The 23,745-nt window shown below is 44.3% G+C and overlaps 1 protein-coding gene across 5 annotated transcripts in view; it reads left to right on the top strand.

Moving 5' to 3' along the window:
* Positions 1–23,745, top strand: part of LOC147104971 (striatin-interacting protein 1 homolog) — a 155,394-nt gene that overhangs the window by 110,929 nt on the left and 20,720 nt on the right. For all 5 annotated transcript variants that reach the window (XM_086010950.1, XM_086010951.1, XM_086010952.1 and 2 more), the window contains 5 exons: positions 5,048–5,122; positions 6,764–6,861; positions 7,285–7,411; positions 8,177–8,277; positions 11,201–11,267. In XM_086010950.1, coding sequence (XP_085867076.1) covers positions 5,048–5,122; positions 6,764–6,861; positions 7,285–7,411; positions 8,177–8,277; positions 11,201–11,267 — 468 coding nt within the window. The remainder of the gene's footprint in view (positions 1–5,047; positions 5,123–6,763; positions 6,862–7,284; positions 7,412–8,176; positions 8,278–11,200; positions 11,268–23,745) is intronic.

Genomic DNA, 23,745 nt, shown 5'->3' on the forward strand with positions numbered 1-23,745 from the left:
CTGGGACAGCTCTCCCAATTTTGGCACAAGTCCCCCGATGTTGGCGAGGAGGGCTTTGCAGGGTTGACTGGGCTGGGTGTGCCGTTGTCGTGTCCGTAGCCGGTGCCGAGGTCGATGCTGGGTGGGCCGTCCGGTTTCTTATTTTCTTTTGTAGCGGTTTGTTGCAACTGAGTGACTCGCTGGGCCATTTCAGAGTCCGCCTTATTGCTGTGGGTCTGGAGTCACATAGACCAGACCAGGTATGGACAGCAGATTTCCTTCCCTAAAGGACATTAGTGAAGCAGATGGATTTTTACGACAGTCCGGTAGTTTCATGATCACCATTACTGATACAAGCTTTTTATTTCAGATTTATTTAAATAACTGAATTTAAATTCCCCAGCTGCTGTGGTGGGTTTTGAACTCACGTCTCTGGATCATTAGTCCAGGCCTCTGGATTACTAGCCCAGTGACATTAGCACTACGCTACCGTTCCCGTGGGGTCTTGGGAAAGGGCAGGGGAATGGAGCTAAGCGAATAGCTCTTTCACAGAGCACAGTGGGCCGAATGGCTGCATTCTGACTAGATATGTGATTCTATATATTGTTCAGCCTGTAGTGTGCTCCATTTATAACACATTGTTCATCCTATGAGGGGTGCCTCTTGTGTAATATGCTGTTCAGCTTGTATAGTGCCTTCTGTGTAATATATTGCTCATCCTTTATACTGCATCTTGTCATCTTCATTTTGTGTGGTACCTCTTGTGTGGAATTGTGCCTTTGGATTGGAAAATTACAAATGTCACTGCATTATTTAAGAAAGAAAGTCGAGCGAATCCAGGTAACTACCCAACTATTAGCCGAACGTCAACTTTGGGGCTGTTACTAGAATCTGTCATTATGGACAGTGACTGAGCACTTGGACAAGTATAAACTGATCAGAGAGTCGGCATGGATTTGTGAAGCATGGGGTCATGTCTGACTAATTGCATTTTTTGAGGAGATCACTAACATGGTGGATAGGGAAGTGTCTGGATATTGTCTATATGGACTTCCAGAGGCATTTGATAAGGTTCCACACAAAAGATTATTGGCAATAATGAAAATGCTCGGAATTGGAGTCACCCTTGTGACATGGGTTGGAAATTGGTTGGGAGGTCGGCGATAGTGAGTAGGGATAAAGGAAAGGTACTCTGATAGGTGGAATGTTACAAGTGGTGTTTCCTAGGGATCTGTGCTGGGGCCTCAGCTTTTCACCATATATATCAATGGCTTGGATGAAGGAATAGAGAGTTGCAAATCCAGGTTTGCAGATGACACTAAGTTAGGAGGCACAGTAAGGTGTGCAGATGGAAGCAGGAAGTTACAAAGAGACAAAGACAGATTAAGTGAGAAGGCAAAACTGTGGCAAATGGAGTTCAAGTTGGAGAAATGTGAAGTCATCCAGTTTGGATCAAAGAAAGACAAATCAGAATATTTTCTTAATGGTGAGAAACTAGGAACTGTGGAAGAGCAAAGGGATTTGGGTGCCCATGTACACAAATCACTAAACTAGTAAACAGGTACAAAGTGTAATCAACAAGACTAATGGAATGCTGGCCTTTATCTGAAGGGGATAGCGAAATGCTGCAGATGTTGGAAATCCGAAATAACAACAGAAAATGCTGGAAAAACTCAGCAGGTCAGGCAACATCCGTGGAGAGAAATTTGAGTTGACGTTTCGGGTCGAACCCTTCTTCAAAACTGGAAAGAAAAGAAAATAGATCAAAGGCAGGGCTGCGATCGGACAAAAGAAGTGAAAGAAACAAAAGAAGTAAAAGAGACAATAAAAGGTATACGAAGCTAGACGAGATGGTAATAGGCTGAGATTAGGTATGAAGTGTACTGGCAGGGCAAGAGATAGCTGCCAGGTGTGAGAGAGAAACAAAAGGAAGGGGGGGGGGGAAAGGAGTGGAAAAATTACAAGAAAAAATGTAATAGGGGCCGAGGTTATGATCTGAAATTGTTGAACTCGATATTGAGTCCGGAAGGCTGCAGAGTGCCTAATCGGAAGATGAGGTGCTGTTCCTCGAGTTTCCGTTGAGCTTCTGTGGAACAATACAAGAGGCCAAGGACGGTGAGGTCCGAGTGGGAATGGTGCGGTGAATTAAAATGACAGGCGACAAGAAGCTCGGGGTCACCCTTACGGACTGAACGGAGGTGTTCCGCAAATCGGTCACCCAATCTGCGTTTGGTCTCCCCAATGTAGAGGAGACCGCATCGTGAGCAGCGAATACAGTATACTAGATTGCGAGAAGTACAAGTAAATCGCTGTTTCACCTGGAAGGGATGTTTGGGGCCCTGGACAGTGGGAAGGGGGGAGGTATAGGGGCAGGTGTTACATCTCCTCCGCTTGCATGGGAAGGTGCCGGGCGAAGGGGAAGGGCTGTTTGGGGTGATAGAGGAGTGGACTAGGGTGTCTCGGAGGGAGCGGTCCCTACGGAATGCTGAAAAGGGAGGGGAGGGGAAGATACGTTTGGTGGTGGGATCACTTTGGAGGTAGCGGAAATACCGGAGGATGATCCGTTGAATGTGGAGGCTGGCGGGGTGAAAGGTGAGGACAAGGGGAACCCTATCGTGGTTCCGGGAGGGAGGGGCAGGGGTGAGGGCAGAAGTGCGGGAGATAGAACTGACACGGTCGAGGGCAGTGTCAACCACGGTAGAGGGGAATCCTCGGTTGCGGAAAAAGGAAGACATGTCTGAAGCACTGGTGTGGAAGGTGGCATCGTCGGAGCAGATACGGCGGAGACGGAGAAACTGGGAGAAGGGAATAGAGTCCTTACAGGAGGCGGGGTGGGAGGAAGTGTAGTCCAGGTAGCTGTGGGAGTCAGTGGGCTTGTAGTGAATATTGGTCGATAACCTATCCCCAGAGATGGAGACGGAGAAGTCGAGGAAGGGAAGGGAAGAGTCAGAGATGGACCATGTGAAGGTGAGGGAAGGGTGGAAATTGGAGGCAAAGTGAATGAAATTGTCAAGTTCGGGGCGAGAGCAGGAAACGGCACCGATACAGTCATCAATGTATTGGAAAAAGAGGTGAGGGAAGGGACCCGTGTAGGACTGGAACAAAGATTGTTCCACGAAAAGGCAGGCATAGCTAGGACCCATGCGGGTACCCATGGCAACACCTTTGATTTGGAGGAAATGAGTGGAGTTAAAGGAGAAGTTGTTCAATGTGAGAACAAGTTCAGCCAGGCGGAGGAGGGTGGTGGTGGATGGGGACTGGTCGGGCCTCTGTTCAAGGAAGAAGCGGAGCGCCCTCAGGCCATCCGGGTGGGGGATGGAGGTGTAGAGGGATTGTACGTCCATGGTAAAAAGGAAGCGGTTGGGGCCAGGAAACTGGAAACTGTTGAAGTGGCGGAGGGCGTCCGAAGAGTCGCGGATGTAGGTGGGAAGAGACTGGACAAGGGGAGAAAAGATAGAATTAAGATAGGAAGAGATAAGTTCCGTGGGGCAAGAACAGGCTGAAACGATGGGTCTACCAGGACAGTCCTGTTTGTGGATCTTGGGAAGGAGGTAGAAGCGGGCTGTGCGGGGTTGGGGAACTATGAGGTTGGTGGCAGCGGGGGGGGGGGAAGATCTCCAGAGGAGATGAGGTCAGTGACAGTCTTGGAAACGGTGGTTTGATGTTCAGTAGTGGGGTCATGGTCCAGGTGGAGGTAGGAGGAGGTGTCGGAGAGTTGGCATTCAGCTTCCGCTAGCTAGAGGTCAGTACGCCAAACAACAACAGCACCACCCTTGTCAGCGGGTTTAATGACAATGTCAGGGTTGGATCTAAGAGAATGGAGTGCTGCAAGTTCAGAGGGAGGTAGGTTGGAGTGAGTGAGGGGAGCAGAGAAATGGACCATGTGAAGGTGAGGGAAGGGTGGAAATTGGAGGCAAGAATGAACCCGCATGGGTCCTAGCTATGCCTGCCTTTTCGTGGGCTATGTGGAACAATCTTTGTTCCAGTCCTACTCGGGTCCCCTCCCTCACCTCTTTTTCCGATACACTGATGACTGTATCGGTGCCGTTTCCTGCTCTCACAAGGGGGCTTGAATACAATGGGGAGGAAGTTCTACTTCAGTTGTACAGAGATTTGATCGGACTCCGTCTGGAGTACTGCGTTCAGTTCTGGGTAGCACACCTCAGGAAGGATATTGGCTTTGGAGGGGGTGCCGCACAGATTCCCCAGAATGATATGGGAGCTTAAAGGGTTAAATTATGAGGACAGATTGCATAAACCTGGCTTGTATTCCCTTGAGTTTAGAAGGTTGAGCAGTGATCTAATCGAGCTATTTAAAATGACAAATAGGGTAGATCAAGAGAAACTGTTTCCCCTTGTGGGTAAATCCAGAACAAGGGGGCACAAATCTTAAAATTGGAAGCACTTTTGCACACAAGGGTAGTGGAAATCTGAAACACTCTTCCTCAAAAGGCTGTGGAGGCTGGGGGACACTTGGAGTTTTCGACTGAAAGCGATAGATTTTTGTTGGGTAACAAGGGATATGGAGCAAAGGCGGGCAAATGGAATTAAGGTGCAGATCAACCATGATCTGATTGAATGGTGGAACAGGCTTGAGGCGCTGAATGGCCACCTCCGTTTCCTTTGATATACTGTTCAGTCTAAAGATTACTCTTGTATAATTCACTGTTCACTACATAGCATGTCCTCTGTTAAACCTATAGATTTTTCCATGTGCAATTTACCATTCAGCCTGTGGCGTGCTCTCTATGTAACGTACTGTTCAGCCTATAAAGTGACCTGATATAACATACTGTATAGCAGTCCTTGTGTAACATGCTGTTTGGCTTGTGGACCTTCTTTAATATTGTGGCCAATCCGTGAAGCTCCCCCGTGTATTACACTGTTGGCCTGTAGAGTGACCCAGTGCAGTACAGTTTGAAGTGTGGCTTGCACTCCATTGAAAATGCTTGAGATCAGTGGAGATTATTGAAGGAATGCCTCTGGTGAAATCCAGAGAAAGTGTCTGTCTGACATTCAAGAAGTAACTGGAAAGTAATTTGTAGGATTATTTTTTCATCTTTTTTAGGGAGACGAAGAATTTGACCTGACCACTGCTGAAGTTCTGTACCAGGGTATACTACCCAGTCTGCCTCAATACATGGTGAGTGTAAAGCATTCATCTTTCGTTTTACAAAGAATGTACAGCACAGAAACAGGCCATTCAGCCCAACCAGTCCATGCTGGCATTTATGCTCCACTCGAGCCTCCTCCCATCCTCCCTCATCTAACTATCAGCATAACCCTCTATTCACCTTCAGTTGCCATGTGCCATTCCTTACCAAGAGGCCAGTCTGATGTCAGAGTAACTGATTGTCTACCATCCTAGCAGTGGAAATGGAGCATTCAGCATCCTAGCAGAGTTAATGGAGCATTGAAACGTATAAAATTCTGACAGGGCTAGTCAGACTGGATGCAGGGAGGATGTTTCCCCTGACTGGGGGGTGTCTAGAACGAGGGATCACAGTCTCAGGACTAAGATGAGGAGAAATTTCTTCACTCAGAGGGTGGTGAACCTGTGGAATTCTCTACCACAGAAGGCTGTGGAGGCCAAGTCACTGAACATATTTAAGAAGGAGATAGATAGATTTCTAGACGCAAAAGGCGTCAAGGGGTATGGGGAGAGAGCGGGAATATGTTATTGAGATAGAGGATCAGCCATGATCATATTGAATGGCGGAGCAGGCTCGAAGGGCCGACTAGCCTACTCCTATTTTTCTATGTTTCTATTGTGTTCAGAGGGAGGAAGCAAAAAAAAAAAATTTTAACTATCAATATGGAAAGTTTGAGCTATTTCTTTCTGATATGTTTTGAAAAGCAAAGAATTAACCAGAGAGTCAGACCATGTTGAAGCAAAAAAAACTAGTGAATGTCAGAAATCTGAAAAGAAAATGTACTCGCCTGTCGGTACTATTTCTTCGACTCCACCACCTAGAAGGACCAGGGCAGCAGGCGCATTGGAACACCACCGCCTGCAAGTTCCCTTCCAAGTCACACACCATCCTGACTTGGAAATATATCGCTGCTCCTTCATCATCGCATGGTCAAAATCCTGGAACTCCCTCCCTAACAGCCCTGTTGGAAGTACCTTCACCACATGGACTGCAGCGGTTCAAGAAGGTGGCTCACCACCACCTTCTCAAGGGAATTGGGGAATGGGCAATAAATGGTGGCCTTGCCAGCGACGCCCACATCCCATGAATGAACAAAAAAAACTTGCAAGGGTCAACATTTATATATAATCCTTCATCAGAAATGAGCATTCACCTCGGCCAATCTTAGCTGCTACTTTACCCAACCTGCACCACCAGCATATCCAGCCGGTGATTGATGTAGAATTTTGCTTGCTGTAGCTCTACCCACTCAGGAGCTGATAAACACAGGCAAAAGTTCCAAGAATAGAAAATATTTTTTTTTTTTTAAGTTCCTGATTTCCCAAAGGCAGTTGAGTGAAAGCTCCAGGGTATTGGTGTTGCACTCTGTTGCCAACCCTGATTGTTTGCTCTCCAGGAATGATATTCCCCAGGTCTTGAGCCATTGTACAGTATTCAATCATTTTTGTCTATACTTATTCCAATAAAACTTCAACCCTTTTCACAACCATATTTTTGTTCAACTAATTTTTTTTGAAGAGGTAACTATAGTTAAAGTTTCCAGGTGGATCTTTGATGTAAACCTTGTTAGGAGAAAAAAATCTAGAAGATTATTTTCTTCATCAATCTCTGCCTTCAACTCTTCCCGACAGATCGCCTTACTAAAGATCCTTCTGGCTGCAGCCCCAACCTCAAAAGCAAAGACTGACTCAATCAACATTCTTGCTGATGTTCTACCAGAAGAAATGCCGTAAGATTTCCTTCCCTTTTGGCGACTAGGGACCTTGGCCTCCCTCTTAATTAGATTATTTAATTGCATTATTGACCTTAATTTCCATGGAGAATAAAGACTGGGAGCCAACTTGAAGTAACTTGGTTAAAATTATCTTCATCTAATATATTGCAACTTTTGAAGTTATCTTGGTAAGATGTAGTTGTGCTCAGGAGGTTTGAGACTTTTCTGTGGTTGAGGTACACTTAATCAAATCCTGTTCTCTGTCAGGTCAGCACTCTTTCTCGCCATTCGTCCTCTATACGGCCACTGACTCTTTCTCATGCCTAGTCTTTCTCTTATCCCGGCAGCTTTTTTTCTTGCCTCTTCACCTTCTATCACCTAAGTGACCATATCACCTCCCCGTACAGTAATACAGCGATGTGCTCTTTATCCTAACAGTACAACAGTGCTACAGAGTATGAAGCTGGGAGTCGATGTCAACAGACACAAAGAGATCATTGTGAAAGCAATTTCTGCTGTCCTGTTACTGCTACTTAAGCACTTCAAACTCAATCATATCTATCAGGTAAGTAATGCTGTTACATGAAACAATCATCTATTAATATTTAGTGCTGATGAGATCATGGGAAGTTTTGATTGGCAAACAACATTTTTTCCCTAACTTTTTACTTCTACGCCTTTACTCTTTCCCCCCCCCCCCCCCCCCCCCCCCCAGCCCCTCCTGGCTCTGCCACACCCCCCCCAAAACCTGGCTCGGGCCCACCCCCTGGCTCGGGCCTCCCTCCCCACCCCCTGGCTCTGCACCCCCCGCCACGCGCCCCCCCCCCCCCCCCCCCCCCCCGGCTTGGGCCCGCCTATCGCTCGACCCGCCCCATGGGACGTTTTACTGCGTTAAAGGCGCTATATAAATGCAAGTTGTAGTTGTTAGTTTCAGCTCCCAGTAAAACTAACCATAGTTGTAAAAGGCTTTGGAAGTTTAATAAAAGAAGCAAAGCTGAAGGAAAGGTGCTTGTGGCACAACTGCCTGGGCACTGAATGTCAGCAGGCATTGCAGAGTGTCTGATGCCCACATGTGGTCCTTCTACCAGTGTCACAGCTGAGGTAATCTAGCTCAGCAACTACTTTCATTTATAAAGCACCTTTGACGTAGCAAAATCTCCAAATGTGCAGACCAGGGATTGGGCTCAACTCAGTACTAGACTGAGCACTGCATTTACTAGCCAAACTACCAGGAAGCTATTAAAATGGATTTAATGAAGGTTTTACTTTTGTTGCCAGCATTGAGAAGATGTTGATGAACCTGATTCTATGTTGTATTATTGTCCTGCAGTTCGAGTATATGGCACAGCACCTGGTTTTTGCTAACTGCATTCCACTCATTTTAAAGTTCTTCAATCAGAACATCATGTCCTACATTACAGCTAAGAACAGGTAAGCCACCTGTATGTTGATGCACCAACCCACCATTTGCCATTAATATTAACTCATTTTAAAAAAATTATTTTTTAATGTAAAGTGTTAATCTAGAACATTCCTCTAGCTCAGCATGTTTGTGTAGTAGAACTATACAGAACAAAAAGGATGGCAATTTGATTGCTGGTGTGTGCTGTGCAAGCTGATTGTAGTCAAGGTGGCTTTTGGGGCTCTGTAATTAATCCTCAGGTTAGAGAGGAGAAAATTGCCAGGGATTATGCTATCCATCAATCCAGGTTGGAAAGGTACATGTTTGGACACCAGGTGCAAGTGCCAGACTAAGCTGGGATGCCCCATGCAGTGGAATAATCGCTCCTGACTCTTGCCGTGGAGGCTGACACATGAATAATGGTCATTGGGTTGTTGTCACTGTGGAATCAGATCTCGGGAGAAAAATTGGCATAATGTATTCCATCTCATTTTTACCAAATTCCTGTTAGCTACACCTTCCCTGAATAAAGTCTACAGACAGGATCCTGATCTTTTTACCCTACTCTAATTATAAACAGCACTCTTTTATAAAAAAAAAAAGCCATCTGTTTATAGGGATGATTCCATTGTCTGGCGTGCATCTTGGTGAAATTGTGGGTGTGTAGCCAGTGATCTGACCATTCATTTTAATGGATGGCAAGTCTCGGGATATGTACCTGTAGGATCCCTGGGATTTCAAAATCGCTCATATATGAATCTGGTTTTAAGGCCCCTGTTGCCCTAACCCCCACTATTGCAGTTTAAGCCTCTGAATGTGAATTTTCAAGAAATTCTCAATACATTTTGTAACTTGCATCTGATTTGCTAACCATTATATTTTACTTTGAAATGTTCTGCTTCAGCTGACTAGAAAAACAAAACCATCTTCAGGGTGTTGATTGCTAGGCTCGGGTTATATATAAGGAAACAAATAGAGCTATCGAAACAAAACTGTAGAATGCTGAACAGAGGAGGTTGTGCTCCAGTCAGATCGTGCCTTGACTTTTGGATCCAGTTGTGGTCACCAAAACGCAAGGGACACATATAATCTCTGGAGATTCCTCATGTTAAAATGCGGTGACAAAAATGGTGATTGCACAGTGCTCAGTTCCATTTGCAATTCCACAGATAATGAAGCAGTCCTTGCCCTCATGCAGCAAGACTTGTACAACATCCGGGCTTGGGCTGATAAGTGGCATCTCTAACAAGAGAAAGTCTAACCACCTCCCCTTGCAAGTCAACGGCATTGCCATCGTCTAATCCCCCCACCATCAACATCCTGGGGGTCACCATTGATCAGAAACTTAACTGGACCAGCCACATAAACACTGTGGTAACAAGAGCAGGTCAGAAGCTAGCGACTCACCACCTGACTCCCCAAAGCTTTTCCACCATCTACAAGGCACAAGTAAGGAGTGTGATGGAATACTCTCCACTTGCCTGGATGAGTGCAGCTCCAACAACACTCAAGAAGCTTGACACCATCCAGGACAAAGCAGTCTGCTTGATTGGCACCCCATCCACCACCTTAAACATTCACTCCCTCCACCACCGGTGCACCATGGCTGCAGTGAATATCATCTACAAGATGCACTGCAACAACTGGCCAAGGCTTCTTCGACAGCACCTCCCAAACCCGCAACCTCTACCACCTAGAAGGACAAGGGCAGCAGGCGCATGGGAACACCACCACCTTCAAGTTCCCCTCCAAGTCACATACCAACCTGACTTGGAAATATATCACTGTTCCTTCATTGTCGTTAGGTTGGGAGTTCCAGGATTTTGACCCAAAAGCACTGTGGGAGCACTTTCCCCACATGGACTGCAGTGGTTCAAAAAGGCAGCTCACCACCACCTTCTCGAGGTCAATTGGGGATGGGCAATAAATGCTGGGCTTGCCAGCGACGCCTACATCCAGTGAATGAATTATTTTTTTTAAAGCGCTGTTCTTAGAGTTATATAAGGTAGTAAACAGTATAGCAAACGTAGATAAACACTGTTTCTAAGTAAACTCAGTGTAGGACATGGGGACACAGATTTGCATTAATAAAAGGCACATTTTGGTCTGATACCAGAAAGTTCTTTACACGAGGAGTAATCAGCACCTGAGTGGACTTCTTGGGTAAGATAGTGGAGGCAAAATCTCTAGAATCATTTAAGCAACAGTTAGATACTATGATGGGGGAGCTATGGTGTCTTTCTGGTTGGATGACCTAGATTGGTTAAATGACCTTTCTCATCTATTATAATTGGCACTACCGATTTTATAAATTTTTTGAGATTGAATTGGAATCCAAAGGCTCAAAATCGAAACATTGGAACTGAATCATAGTCTACTCTTAACAATTACAAGAAGAAAGAACTTGCATTTATATAGTGCTTAGGATGTCCCAAAGTGCTTCAAAGCCAATTAAGTATTTTTGAAGTGTAGTCACAGTTGTAATGTATGGAAACGTGGCAGCCAATTTGCACACAGTAAGATCCCACAAATAGCAGTGAAATAAGTAACCAGAAAATCTGCTTTAGTGATGGTTGTGGGTAAATAATGGCCAGTAAACTGGCGAGAACGCCCCTACTCTTTGGAAAGTGACATGAGATACTTTCTGTCTACCTGAGAGGGCAGACAGTGCCTCAGCTCAATATCTCAACAAAAGAAGGCACATCCGACAGCGCAACACACCCTCAGTACTGCACTGAAGCGCCAGTCTAGATCATATGCGTAAATCTCTAAAGTGGGACTTGAACCCATGACCTTCTGACTCTGGCAAGAGTGCTACCACTGAGGCATGGCTGACAGCACATATGTGTAACACAGAGACATAAGAAAAGTCAGTACTTAGGGGGTTCATTGAAATTGGATTTCAAACTCACTAATCATTAATTTCCTGCATTCATTTCCAAATCTCTATAGTATTTCGGTACTGGATTTCCCATACTGTGTTGTACATGAACTCCCTGAACTGACGGCAGAGAGCTTGGTAAGTAAGCAAACACAAGGTCTAAAGTGGTTTTATCTTGACCTTCAAAGGGAGATTACAAGGATTAGGATTTTTTGCAGAACATAATTCATATATTTGAAAATCCATATACATGACATCAACCGCTCTACCCTCATCAATCCTCTCCGTTACTTCATCAAAGTACTCCATCAAGTTAGTCAAACACGATTTGTCTTTAACATCCGTGCTGGCTGTCATTTATTAACCCATGCTTTTTCAAGCGACAATTAATTTTGTCTGATTATTGTCTCTCAAAGTTTCCCCACCACTGACTGGCCTGTAGTTGCCGGGTTTATCCCCCTCCCCTTTTTGAGCATTTGCAATCCTCCAGTCCTCTGGCACCACCTCCATATCTGAGGAGGATTGGGAGATTGTGACTAGAGTCTCCGCAATTTCCACCCTTATTTCCCTCCGTAATCTAGGATGCTTCCCATCCGGAACAGGTGCACCCATCACTCACCTGAGCGCCGACATCGCGACTCCTTCAACCCGACAGCCCGCCTGCTCTAACCTGGCGTGGTTTGGAGCCGTCGGGGAAACCTAGACGAAACCCCTCAAAATAGGGATTAGGCTAAAAACTGCCTGTTAACTACCTGTTAACAGGCAGTTAATTGGCACTAATCCCCTTCCCGCCTCGGGGAGGCGGGTCCCAGTGCGGGGCGGGCACCCGCCACCCCTGAAACTTGTGTGGGGCGGGATGGTGTCAGGATCCCCAAATTCGGGATTTCCCCCCCCCCCCCCCCCCACGCCTGAAACCCCGCCTGACGGCTCCAGGAAAATCTAGCCCATAGTGTAGGATAAAAAAAAGGGAGGCGTATGACAGATACCGAGGACTAATTACTCCAGAATCTTTAGCGGAGTACAGAAAGTGCAGGGGTGCAATTAAAAATGATATTAGGAAAGCAAAGAGAGAGCATGAAAAATTCTTGGCAAGTAAAATCAAGGAAAGCCCAAAGATGTTTTATAAATATATTAAGAGTAAGAGGATAACTAAACAAAGGGTAAGGCCTATTGGAGATCATGAGGGTAATCTGTGTGTGGAGGCGGGAAACGTCGGTAGGGTTATTAATTAATTCTTTGCGTCTGTTTTCACAAAGGAGAGGGGCGAAGCAGACATTGCTATCGGGGGGAGGAGTGTGAAATATTCGATGAAATAAACATAGTGAGAGAGGAAGCATTAAGGGGTTTAGCAGTTTAAAAGTGGACAAATCCCCAGGCTCGGATGAAATGTATCCCAGGCTGTTAAGCGAAGCAAAAGAGGAAATTGCAGAGGCCCTGACCATCATTTTTCAATCCTCTCTGGCTTCAGGTGTGGTGCCGGAGGACTGGAGGACTGCTAATGTGGTACCCTTGTTTAAAAAGGGATAAAAGGATAGACCGAGTAATTACAGGCCAGTCAGCCTAACCTCGGTAGTGGGAAAATTATTGGAAAGAATTCTGAAGGACAGGATAAATCTTCATTTAGAAAGACACGGATTAATCAAGGATAGTCAGCACAGATTTGTTACGGGAAGGTCGTGTCTGACAAACTTGATTGAATTTTTTGAGGAGGTAACGAGGGTAGATGAGGGTAGTGCGCTTGATGTAGTGTATATGGACTTTAGCAAGGCTTTTGATAAGGTTCCATATGGCAGACTAGTCACGAAGTTAAAAGCCCATGGGATCCAGGGCAAAGTGTCAAGTTGGATTCAAAACTGGCTCGGAGACCGGAAGCAGAGGGTAATGGTTGATGGGTGTTTTTGTGACTGGAAGGCTGTTTCCAGTGGGGTTCCGCAGGGCTCAGTACTAGGTCCCTTGCTTTTTGTAGTATATATCAACGATCTAGACTTGAATATAGGGGGTATGATTAAGAAGTTTGCAGATGATACTAAAATTGGCTGTGTGGTTGATACTGAAGAAGGAAGCTGTAGCCTGCAGGAAGATATCAATAAATTGGTCAGGTGGGCAGAACAGTAGCAAATGGAATTCAATCCGGAGACGTGTGAGGTAATGCATTTGGGGAGGGCTAACAAGGAAAGGGAATACACATTTAAATGGTAGGACACTGAATAGTGTAGAGGAACAGAGGGACCTTGGAGTGCATGTCCACAGATCCCTGAAGGTAGCAGGCCAAGTAGATAAGGTGGTTAAGAAGGCATACGGAATGCTTGCCTTTATTAGCCGTGTCATAGAATACAAGAGCAGGGGGTTATGCTTCAACTGTATAAAACACTAGTTAGGCCTCAGCGTGCAGTTCTGGTCACCACATTACAGGAAAGATGTGGTTGCACTAGAGAGGGTACAGAGGAGATTTACAAGGATGTTTCTGGGAGTAGAGAATCTTAGCTATGATGAAAGACTGGATAGGCTGGGTCTGTTTTCCTTGGAACAGAGGAGGCTGAGGGGAGACCTTATTGAGGTGTATAAAATTATGAGGGGCCTAGATAAAGTGGATAGAAAGGACCTATTTAGCAGAGGGGTCAAAAACCAGGGGGCACAGATTTAAAGTAATTGGGGGAAGGTTTAGAGGAGATTTGAGGGGAAATATCTTCACCCAGAGGGTTGTGGGTGTCTGAAACTCACTGCCTGAAAGGGTGGTAGAGGCAGGAACCCTAACCACATTTAAATAAGTACTTGGATGTGCACTTGGGATGCTCTAACCTGCAGGGCTACGGACCAAGAGCTGAGAAGTGGGATTAGGCTGGAGAGCTCTTTGTTGGCCGGCGCGGACACGATGGGCCGAAATGGCCTCCCACCGTGCTGTAACTTTCTATGATTCTATGGGGAGCAATATTCTCTATAAATTGCGCTGGCACCCACTCTCTGCAGGACCGGCTTTTCCAATGTTAAAGTTTGCGCATGCGCAAAACTGTGAATAGGCCGTGCAGCCCCTTAAAGGGGCCGTGCACCCAAAAAAAATTAGTGGGAACATTGCTGGGAAACCCCCCAAAATTACTCGGATGACTCTGAGCCTGGGAAATGCTGCAGTGTCAGGGTGCATGGTGACGGCATGTGCCTGTCCCACTGCACTTCTGCTGGTTTATGGCTGCGTTAGAAGATCTAAACCAGTGTGTCATAAGATTGACATGATGCCACCATGCCAATTAATGTTGCGTAGAGATGCATGGAAACTAGACCTGGTTCTCCAAATGAGGATACTGAGTGACTGCTAGGCCTGATCATGCTCTGATAAGTTAACTCACTGGTTGCGATGTAAGGCTATAGGATTGATGACAAAACCAAGGCACGTATTCCCTTAATCACAGCGCACTTGACATGATGCACCCTCCATTTTATTATTTGTTTTGTTCCTCCAAGTCATTTCAAATTATTGAAAGTCAAATGATTTTCCCAGCATAAGTCACTGCACTTCTAAGTCATCCAATGTGTGTGAAGCACTTTGCGATGTTTGAGAAAAGTGATACTGTGCCCTATAAATATTTATCTTTTTTGATTGTTTACCCAGAATTTCACATCAGCCAATATGTGAAGCACTTTGAGACATTTCTGAGACGTGATAAAGCAAACTTTAGTGAACCTTAACTTTGCAAAGGAATTGCAGGTTAATACTGCATGTTAGTTCAACTTGAATCATAACTGCAGGACAAAGGGACCTTGGTACAGACTGGCAGAAGTCACGTGCAGGACTCATGTCAAGACTCATTTTTTTCATGCAGTGAGTGATTAGTACCTGGAATTGTCTCCCGTGTAGCGTAGTGGAGGCAAAAACTTTGGAGTCATTGAAGAGGTACGAATTTTAGTAGATTCGATGATCAACATGTCCAATCAATGCAGAGCAGCAATCAGCAAAATTGATAAAATGTTGAACTATATCGCCAAAACAGTGAGATATTGGAGAGGAGGTAAATCCCAAGTTGGTTAAAAGCGAGATGAGAGATATTATAATAAGTAAAAGGAAAGTATTAGAGAAATTAGTTAATCTAAATGAGGACAAAGTGCTAGGACCTGATGGGGTACATCCAGGGGTCTTGAGGGAAATAGGGAAAGAAATAGTGGAGGTCTTGAAAATTATATTTTACGGTTGTATTGCGAGTAGATGTGTGCCAGAGGACTTCAAAACAAGAGACAGCTAATCCAGGTAATTACAGGCTAGTTAGTTTAACATTTATGGTCAGTAAAAATTTGGAATCTTTAATTAAAGATGAAATTAATTAAAGATGACATTACTAAATATCTAACTGAAGAAAAAATTATTAGCACAGCTAATTTGAGGTTCGGAAAGGAGGATTATGCTTGACAAACCTGATCGAATTTGTTGAGAAATGACATATGGTGGATGGGGAAATCCAGTGGATGTGGTATACATAGACTGTCAGAAAGCCTTTGACAAGTTACAATACAGGAGACTATTGGAGAAGATTAGGGATAAGGAATTTGGGAGAGATTAGAAAATTGGATTAATACTGGTTAGAATGGAGGAAACACAGATTAGAAGTTGAGGGCAGTTTGAGTGGTTTGGAGAAAGGTGGTGGTTTCCCATGGAGTTCTTCTCTGAGACCACTCTGTTCATGTGTACAACAGTTATTTAGATCGAGGGAGTGGTGTCCCTATTTGCAGACAATACTAAAATAGGAAGTATATAATTCTGAAAACCAAAGGAAGCTGTAGGGGAAATTGAAAGATGAGAAAACTTGGGCAGTTTGGTGGAATAGACAAAAAAGTGGCAGATGGAATTCAATGTCAATAAATTTGAGGTAGTCAATTTTGGTGAAAAATGGACTTCTCCTTTGAATGGGGAAAGCTGGGTGATGTGGAAGAGCAGAGAGATTTGAGGGTTGAGGCTCAAGACCTTGGAAACAACACCTCAAGTAGATAAGGCCATAGAAAAAGCCAATGGAATACTGATGTTTTATGGCAAGAGAATTAATATAAAAGTTGAGATGTAATGGTGAATCAGTTGGAGACTCTGCAAATTTGGACTCCACACCATAGGAAGGATGTTGAGGCAGAGAAGGTACAGCACAGATTCATGAGAAAGAAAGATGAGCATTTATATAGCGCCTTTCACTCCCTCAGGATGTCCCAAAGCGCTTCACAGCCAATGAAGTACTTTTGAAGTGTAGTTAATGTTGTAATGTAGGAAAAGTAGCGTCTAATTTGTGCACAGCAAGGTCCCACAAATAGTAATGAAATCCTGAGCAGATCATCTATTTCAGTGATGTGTTAGTTGAGGGGTAAATAATTGGCCCAGGATACTGGGGAGAACACCCTGGTCATTTTCAAAATAGTGCCATAGCATCTTTTACATCCACCTGAGAGGGCATTCAGTGTCTCAGTTTAACATCTCATCCAAAAGACTGCACCTCAGACAGTGCTGCCGCTCCCTCAGCACTACACTGAAGTGTTAGCCTAGATTTTATGCTCCAGTATTTGGAGAGGGACTTGAACCCACAACCTTCTGATTCAGGCGCGAGTGCTACCCACTGAGCCATGGCCGACACTCTTAAGAAGAAAGACTGAAGAACTGGAGTTATTTTAATTTGAACAGAGGAAATTAAGGGGTGATTTGATAGAGGTGTTTAAAATTATGAAGGGCTGGGACAGAGTAAATAGAAACAAACTTTCTAGTGATTGAGGTCTAGAAGCATGGGACATAGATATAAGATTAAATGCAATAGATTTAGATCAGAGAGTTAAACAACTTTCTTGCACAGAGGGTTGTGAGGCTGTGGAATTTACTACCGGAGTTTGTGATTGAAGCAGAGACCATGTTAACATTTAAGAATAGGTTAGATATGCGGTTGAAGGAATGGGGAATATAGTGATATTGGAATAAAAATTCTGCACGTGATATTGGGACTACTCCTTGCATTTATATAGCGCCTTTAATGTAGTACAGGAAACTTCGCGATATCCGGCACCGACGGGACCGAGCTGCTGCCGATCTATCAAAACTTCCGGATAGACCAGCGCTAATGTTAAAGGATACGGAGGTTTTCATCTCCGTATCTGACAACAAACACTGTTGCTTAGCAACAGCTTGTAAACACTCGGCCCGTACCTTGGAAGCGTCTCTGAAGCTGTTGCTAAGCTACAGAGACGCTTTCCAGAGCCTGACTGTTTTTAAAAAAAAAAAAGCTAGGAGAAGAAAAAAAACCTAACCAAAACGGCTGCTGATTTCTGCCGTTAGATCAAGGTTTCCGGACATACAACCTCCGGATAAACCAAAGTTTCCTGTACAATGTGGCAAGGCACTTCACAGGAGCGTTATCAAACAAAATTTGACACCTAGCCACATAAGGGGACATTAGGGCAGACTTGGTCAAAGAGGTAGGTTTTAAGGAGCATCTTAAAGGTGGAAAGCGAGGCAGAGAGGTTTAGGGAGAGAATTCCAGAGTGGGCCTTGGCAGCTGAAGGCACGGCTGCAAATGGTTGAGCGATTAAAATTGGGGATGCGCAAGAGGCCAGAATTATGGGGGATTTTAACTATCATATTAATTGGACAAATCAAATTGGGCAGGGCTGCCTTGAGGATGAGTTCATTGAGTGTATTAGGGATGGGTTTCTTGAGCAGTATGTAACTGAACCGACCAGGGGGCAAGCAACCTTAGATCTGGTCCTGTGTAACGAGACAGGATTAATTAAAAATGTCCTAGTAAAGGATCCCCTTGGAATGAGCGACCATAACATGGTTGAATTCCATATTCAATTAGAGGGTGAGAAGGTTGGATCTCAAACAAGCGTGCTAAGCTTGAATAAAGGAGACTATGAAGGTATGAGAGCGGAATTGAGTAGAGTGGATTGGGAAAATAGATTAAAGGGTAAGACGATACATGATCAGTGGTGTACATTTAAGGAGTTAGTTTACAACTTCCAAAAAATATATATTCCACTGAGAAGAAAGGGGTGTAAAAGAAAAGACAGCCATCCGTGGCTAAGTAAAGAAATTAAGGATAGTATTCGACTAAAAACAAGGGCATATAAGGTAGCCAAATCTAGTGGGAGGATAGAGGATTGGGAAAACTTTAAAAGACAGCAAAAAATAACAAAAAGATTGATTAAGAAAGGGAAGATAGATTATGAAAGTAAATTAGCAAAAAATATAAAAACAGATAGTAAGAGTTTTTATAGCTATATAAAAAGAAAAAGGGTGGCTAAAGTAAATGTTGGTCCCTTGGAGGATGAGACCGGGAAATTAATGGTGGGAAATATGGAGATGGCAAAAACACTGAATGAATATTTTACATCAGTCTTTACAGTAGAAGACACTAAGAACATCCCAACACTGGACAAAGAGGGGGCTAAAGGGGGGGAGGAGCTAAACACGATCAAAATCACTAAGGAAGTGGTACTCGGTAAAATAATGGGACTCAAGGCAGATAAATCACCCGGACCTGATGGCTTACATCCTAGGGTCTTGAGGGAAGTGGCGGTAGGGATTGTGGATGCATTGGTAATAATTTTCCAAAACTCCCTGGACTCGGCAATGGTCCCGGCAGACTGGAAAACTGCTAATGTAACACCCTTATTTAAAAAGGGCAGTAGACAGAAGGCTGGAAACTATAGACCGGTTAGCCTAACATCTGTGGTAGGTAAAATTTTGGAGTCCATTATTAAGGAGACAGTAACAGGACATTTGGATAATCATAATTTAATAGGACAAAGTCAGCATGGTTTTATGAAGGGGAAGTCATGTTTGACAAATTTGCTGGAGTTCTTTGAGGAAGTAACGTATAGGGTGGATAAAGGGGAGCCAGTGGACGTAGTGTATTTAGACTTCCAAAAGGCATTTGACAAGGTGCCACACAAAAGATTATTGCTTAAGATAAAAAATCACGGGATTGGGGGTAATATTCTGGCATGGATAGAGGATTGGCTATCTAACAGAAGGCAGAGAGTTGGGATAAATGGTTCATTCTCAGACTGGCAATCAGTAACTAGTGGTGTTCCGCAGGGGTCAGTGCTGGGTCCCCAACTCTTTACAATCTATATTAACGATTTGGAGGAGGGGACCGAGTATAACATATCAAAGTTTGCAGATGATACTAAGATGGGGGGGAAAGTAGTGAGTGAGGAGGACATAAAAAACCTTCAAGGGGACATAGACAGGCTAAGTAAGTGGGCAGAGATTTGGCAGATGGAATACAATACTGGAAAGTGTGAGGTTATGCACTTTGGCAGGAAAAATCGTAGAGCAAGTTATTATCTTAATGGCAAGAAACTGGAAAGTACTGAAGTACAAAGGGATCTGGGGGTCCTGGTGCGCGAAACTCAAAAGGTTAGTATGCAGGTGCAGCAAGTGATTAAGAAGGTCAATGGAATGTTGGCTTTCATTGCTAGGGGGATAGAATATAAAAATAGGGAGGTATTGCTTCAGTTGTACAAGGTATTGGTGAGACCGCACCTGGAATACTGCGTACAGTTTTGGTGTCCATACTTAAGAAAGGACATACTTGCTCTCGAGTCAGTACAAAGAAGGTTCACTCGGTTAATCCCGGGGATGAGGGGATGGACATATGAGGAGAGGTTGAGTAGATTGGGACTCTACTCATTGGAGTTCAGAAGAATGAGAGGCGATCTTATTGAAACATATAAGATTGTGAAGGGGTTGGATCGAGTGGATGCGGGGCGGATGTTCCCGATGATGGGTGAAACTAGAACTAGGGGGCATAGTCTTAGAATAAGGGGCTGCTCTTTCAAAACTGAGATGAGGAGGAACTACTTCACTCAGAGGGTGGTAGGTCCATGGAATATGCTGCCCCAAAAAGCTGTAGAAGCTACATCATTACATAAATTTAAAACAGAAATAGACAGTTTCCTAGAAGTAAAGGGAATTGAGGGTTACGGGGAGCGGGCAGGAATTTGGACATGAGTCTAGGTTCGGATCGGTCATGGCCCTGTGGGTAGCGGAGCGGGCCCGGGGGCCGTGTAGCCTGATCCTGCTCCTATTTCATGTGTCTAATTCTGTTAGATTCAGGAGATGGTTCTGTGATAGTGGATTGGCGGTTAGGATCAGATCAGCCATGATCTTATTGAATGGCGGAGCAGGCTCGAGGGGCCGATTGGCCTACTTCTGCTCCTATTTCTTATGTTCTTAGAACTGGAAGAGTGCAGAAATCTCGGCGGGTTGGGGCTGGAAGAGGTTACAGAGATAGGGAAGGGCCATAGAGGGATTTTAAAACAAGGATGAGAATTTTAAAATTGAAGTGTTGCTGGACTGGGAGTTAATATAGGTCAGTGAGCACAGGGGTGATGGGTGAATGGCACTTGATGCGAGTTAGGATATGGGCAGCTAAGTTTTAGATGAGCTGAAGTTTATGGAGGGGGGAAGATGGGAGGCCAGCCAGGAGTGCGTTGAAATAGCTAAGTCTAGTGGTAACAGAGGCATGGATGAGGGTTTCAGCAGCAGATGAGCTGAGGCAGAACAGAATCTGCTGATGTTAGAGGTGGAAATAGGCGGTCTTAGTGATGGTGTGGATGTGTGGTCGGAGCTCACCTCGAGGTCAAATACGACACCAAGGTTGCAAACAGTCTGCTTCAGCCTAGACAGTTGCCAGGGAGAGGGATGGAGTTGGTGGCTGGGGAACAAGGACTGAATGGCCTGTTTCCATGTTGTAATTGCTATGTGAAAATGAGATCAAATCATCATTAAACTGTACAGTGCTCTGGTCAAACCACACCTTGAGTACAGGGCCATGTTCTGGAAGCCAAGACATAAGGGAGACATTCAAGCACTGGAGATGGTGCAAAGATGTTCCCCAGTCTTGGAGGTCTCAGTTATGAAGAAACACTGGTTTAAAATTGAGCTCTTCTGGCACAAAATATATCCGAGAGGTGTATAAATGTAGAGACTAGACAAGCATGTAGCAATGGCAGATTTAGTTAGCCTAATGGTGCGTGAACATTTATCTAATAACGACCATAATATGATTGAGTTCAACTTTGTGTTTGAAAGGGGAAAAACCCGAAACATCTACTAAGATTCTAGATTTCGGTAAGGCCGACTTCAACGGGATGAGACGGGGACTGTCCACTGTAAACTGGGCAAATCTGTGAATGGGTAAATTGACAAGATCAGTGGGAGGTGTTCAAAAAAGAAATTAAGGTGATCCAGAACCAGTTTCTACCCCTAAGGGGCAAGGGTTCTACTTACCAAATAAAACAGCCATGGATGACAAGAGGTAAGGAACAACATAAAACTAAAAGAAAAACATACAAACATGCAACAAAAAAAGCACAATCCTGGCAACTGGGAAAGGTACCAAGAACAGCAAAGGGTGACAAAACCGATAGCAAGAGCTACAAAAAGAGAATATGAAAAGAAACTTGGAAGGGATATCAAAATCAACACATTTTTCACAATTATGTTAGGAAAGAGAGGGTGGTCAAGAGCAATGTGGGCCCCTTAAAAACGAATAATGTAAATAAAAATAAGGAAATGGCGGACATGTTAAATAATTACTTTGCATCAGTATTTACAGTAGAGGAAGAGGATAGCATGCTGGAAATCCCAAGGAAACTAATTTTGAATTGGATGGGGACTCACCATAATTAACGGAAGCAAATTAACAGTAATGAAGAAAATAATGGCACTAAAGAGTAACAAATCCCCAGGACCAGATGGTTTTTATCCCAGGGTTTTAAAGGTGAGCACATTGCAGATGCGCTAACTATAATCTTCCAAAGTTCTCTCGATTCAGGAACAGTTCCTTTAGATTGGAAAATTGCATGTGTCACTCCGCTATTTAACAAAGGTGGGAGAGGGAAACCAGGGAATTATAGACCGGTTAGGCTAATATCTGTTGTCGGGAAATTGCTCGAGTCTATAATTAAGGATAGGGTGACTGAGTACCTTGAACATTTTCAGCTGACCGGAGCGAGCCAGCATGGCTGTGTAAAGGGTAGGTCATGCCTGACCAACTTGATTGAATTTTTTGATGAGGCGACTAAAGTAGTGGACAGTCAATAAAGTCCCTCATAAGAGACTGTTAGCTAAAGTTGAAGCTCATGGAATTGAAGGCAAATTATTGACCTGGTTAGGAAATTGGCTGAGTGGCAGGAGAGAGAGAGTGAGGTAAATGGACAGGTACTCTAATTGGCAGGATGTGACTAGTTGTGTTGCACAGGGATCTGTGTTGGGGCCTCTACTATTCACAGTATTTATTAACAACTTAGATGATGGCATAGAAAGCCACATATCCAAATTTGCCGATGACCCAAAGATAGGCGGAATTGGGGGGTCCATGTACATAGATCATTAAAATGTCATGGACAGGTACAGAAAATAATCAAAAAGGCTACTGGAATGCTAGCCTTTATATCTAGAGGACTAGAATACAAGAGGGTAGAAGGTATGCTGCAGCTATACAAAGCCCTGGTTGGACCACACCTGGAGTACTGTGAGCAGTTCTGGGCACCACATCTTAGGAAGAATATATTGGCCTTGGAGGGAGTGCAGCATAGGTTTATCAGAATGATACCCGGTCTCCAAGGGTTAAATTACGAGGAGAGATTATACAAATTAGGGTTGTCGGTACTGTAATTGGTAGGATGTGACTAGTGGTAAACTAATTTGGCTGGGGAATGGGCACCAGGATGTAGCATTAAAAAGGAGAAACATGGTGCACTAAAGAGTGGGAGAGACAGATAGCACGAGAGTAAGAGAGAGTACAGTATTATGTGGGGTCAGCTAAGAAAATACAAGAAGGTCTAAGATAGGTTTACTGTGCATGTATGTAAACGCACAAAGCGCGGTAAATAAGATTGGTGAACTGCAGGCGCAAATAGCCACCTGGGAATATGATGTGGCGATAATGGAGACCTGGCTCAAAAAAGGACAGGATTGGGTTTTAAATATTCCTGGATATAAGGTGTTCCGGAAAGATAGGGAAGGAAAGAAAGGAGGTGGGGTGGCAGTATTGATTAAGGAGAATATTGATGTCCTAGAGGGGGTCAAGGACATAATCTATTTGCTTAGAGTTAAATAATAGAGGTGCCATTACATTACTAGGTATATTCTATAGGCCACCAACTAGTGGGAAGGATATAGAGGAGCAAATTTGCAGGGAAATTAGAGAGGTGCAAGAAATATAGAGTAGTGATAATGGGGGACTTCAATTATCCTAATATAGACTGGGGTAGTAATAGTGTAAAGGGCAGAGAGGGGGAAGAATTTCTGAAGTGTGTTCAGGAGAACTTTCTTGATCAGTACGTTTCCGGCTGAACGAGGAAGGAGGCATTGCTGGATCTGGTTCTGGGGAATGAGGTGGGTCAAGTGGATAAACTTTCAGTAGGGGAACATTTAGGGATCAGTGATCATAGTATCATAAGGTTTAGGTTAGCTATGGAAAAGGACAAAGAGCAATCTAGAGTCAAAATACTTAACTGGAGGAGGGCCAATTTCAGTGGGTTGAGAACGGAGCTGGCCCGGGTAAATTGGAATCAGAGATTGGCAGGCAAAACTGTAATTGAACAATGGGCTGCCTTTAAAGAGGAGATGGTTCAGGTACAGTCAAGG

The sequence above is a fragment of the Somniosus microcephalus genome, chromosome 18 (genome assembly GCF_052327205.1).
Source record: "Somniosus microcephalus isolate GS21.2 chromosome 18, FLI_Smic_1.0, whole genome shotgun sequence".
Taxonomy (NCBI): Eukaryota; Metazoa; Chordata; class Chondrichthyes; order Squaliformes; family Somniosidae; genus Somniosus; species Somniosus microcephalus.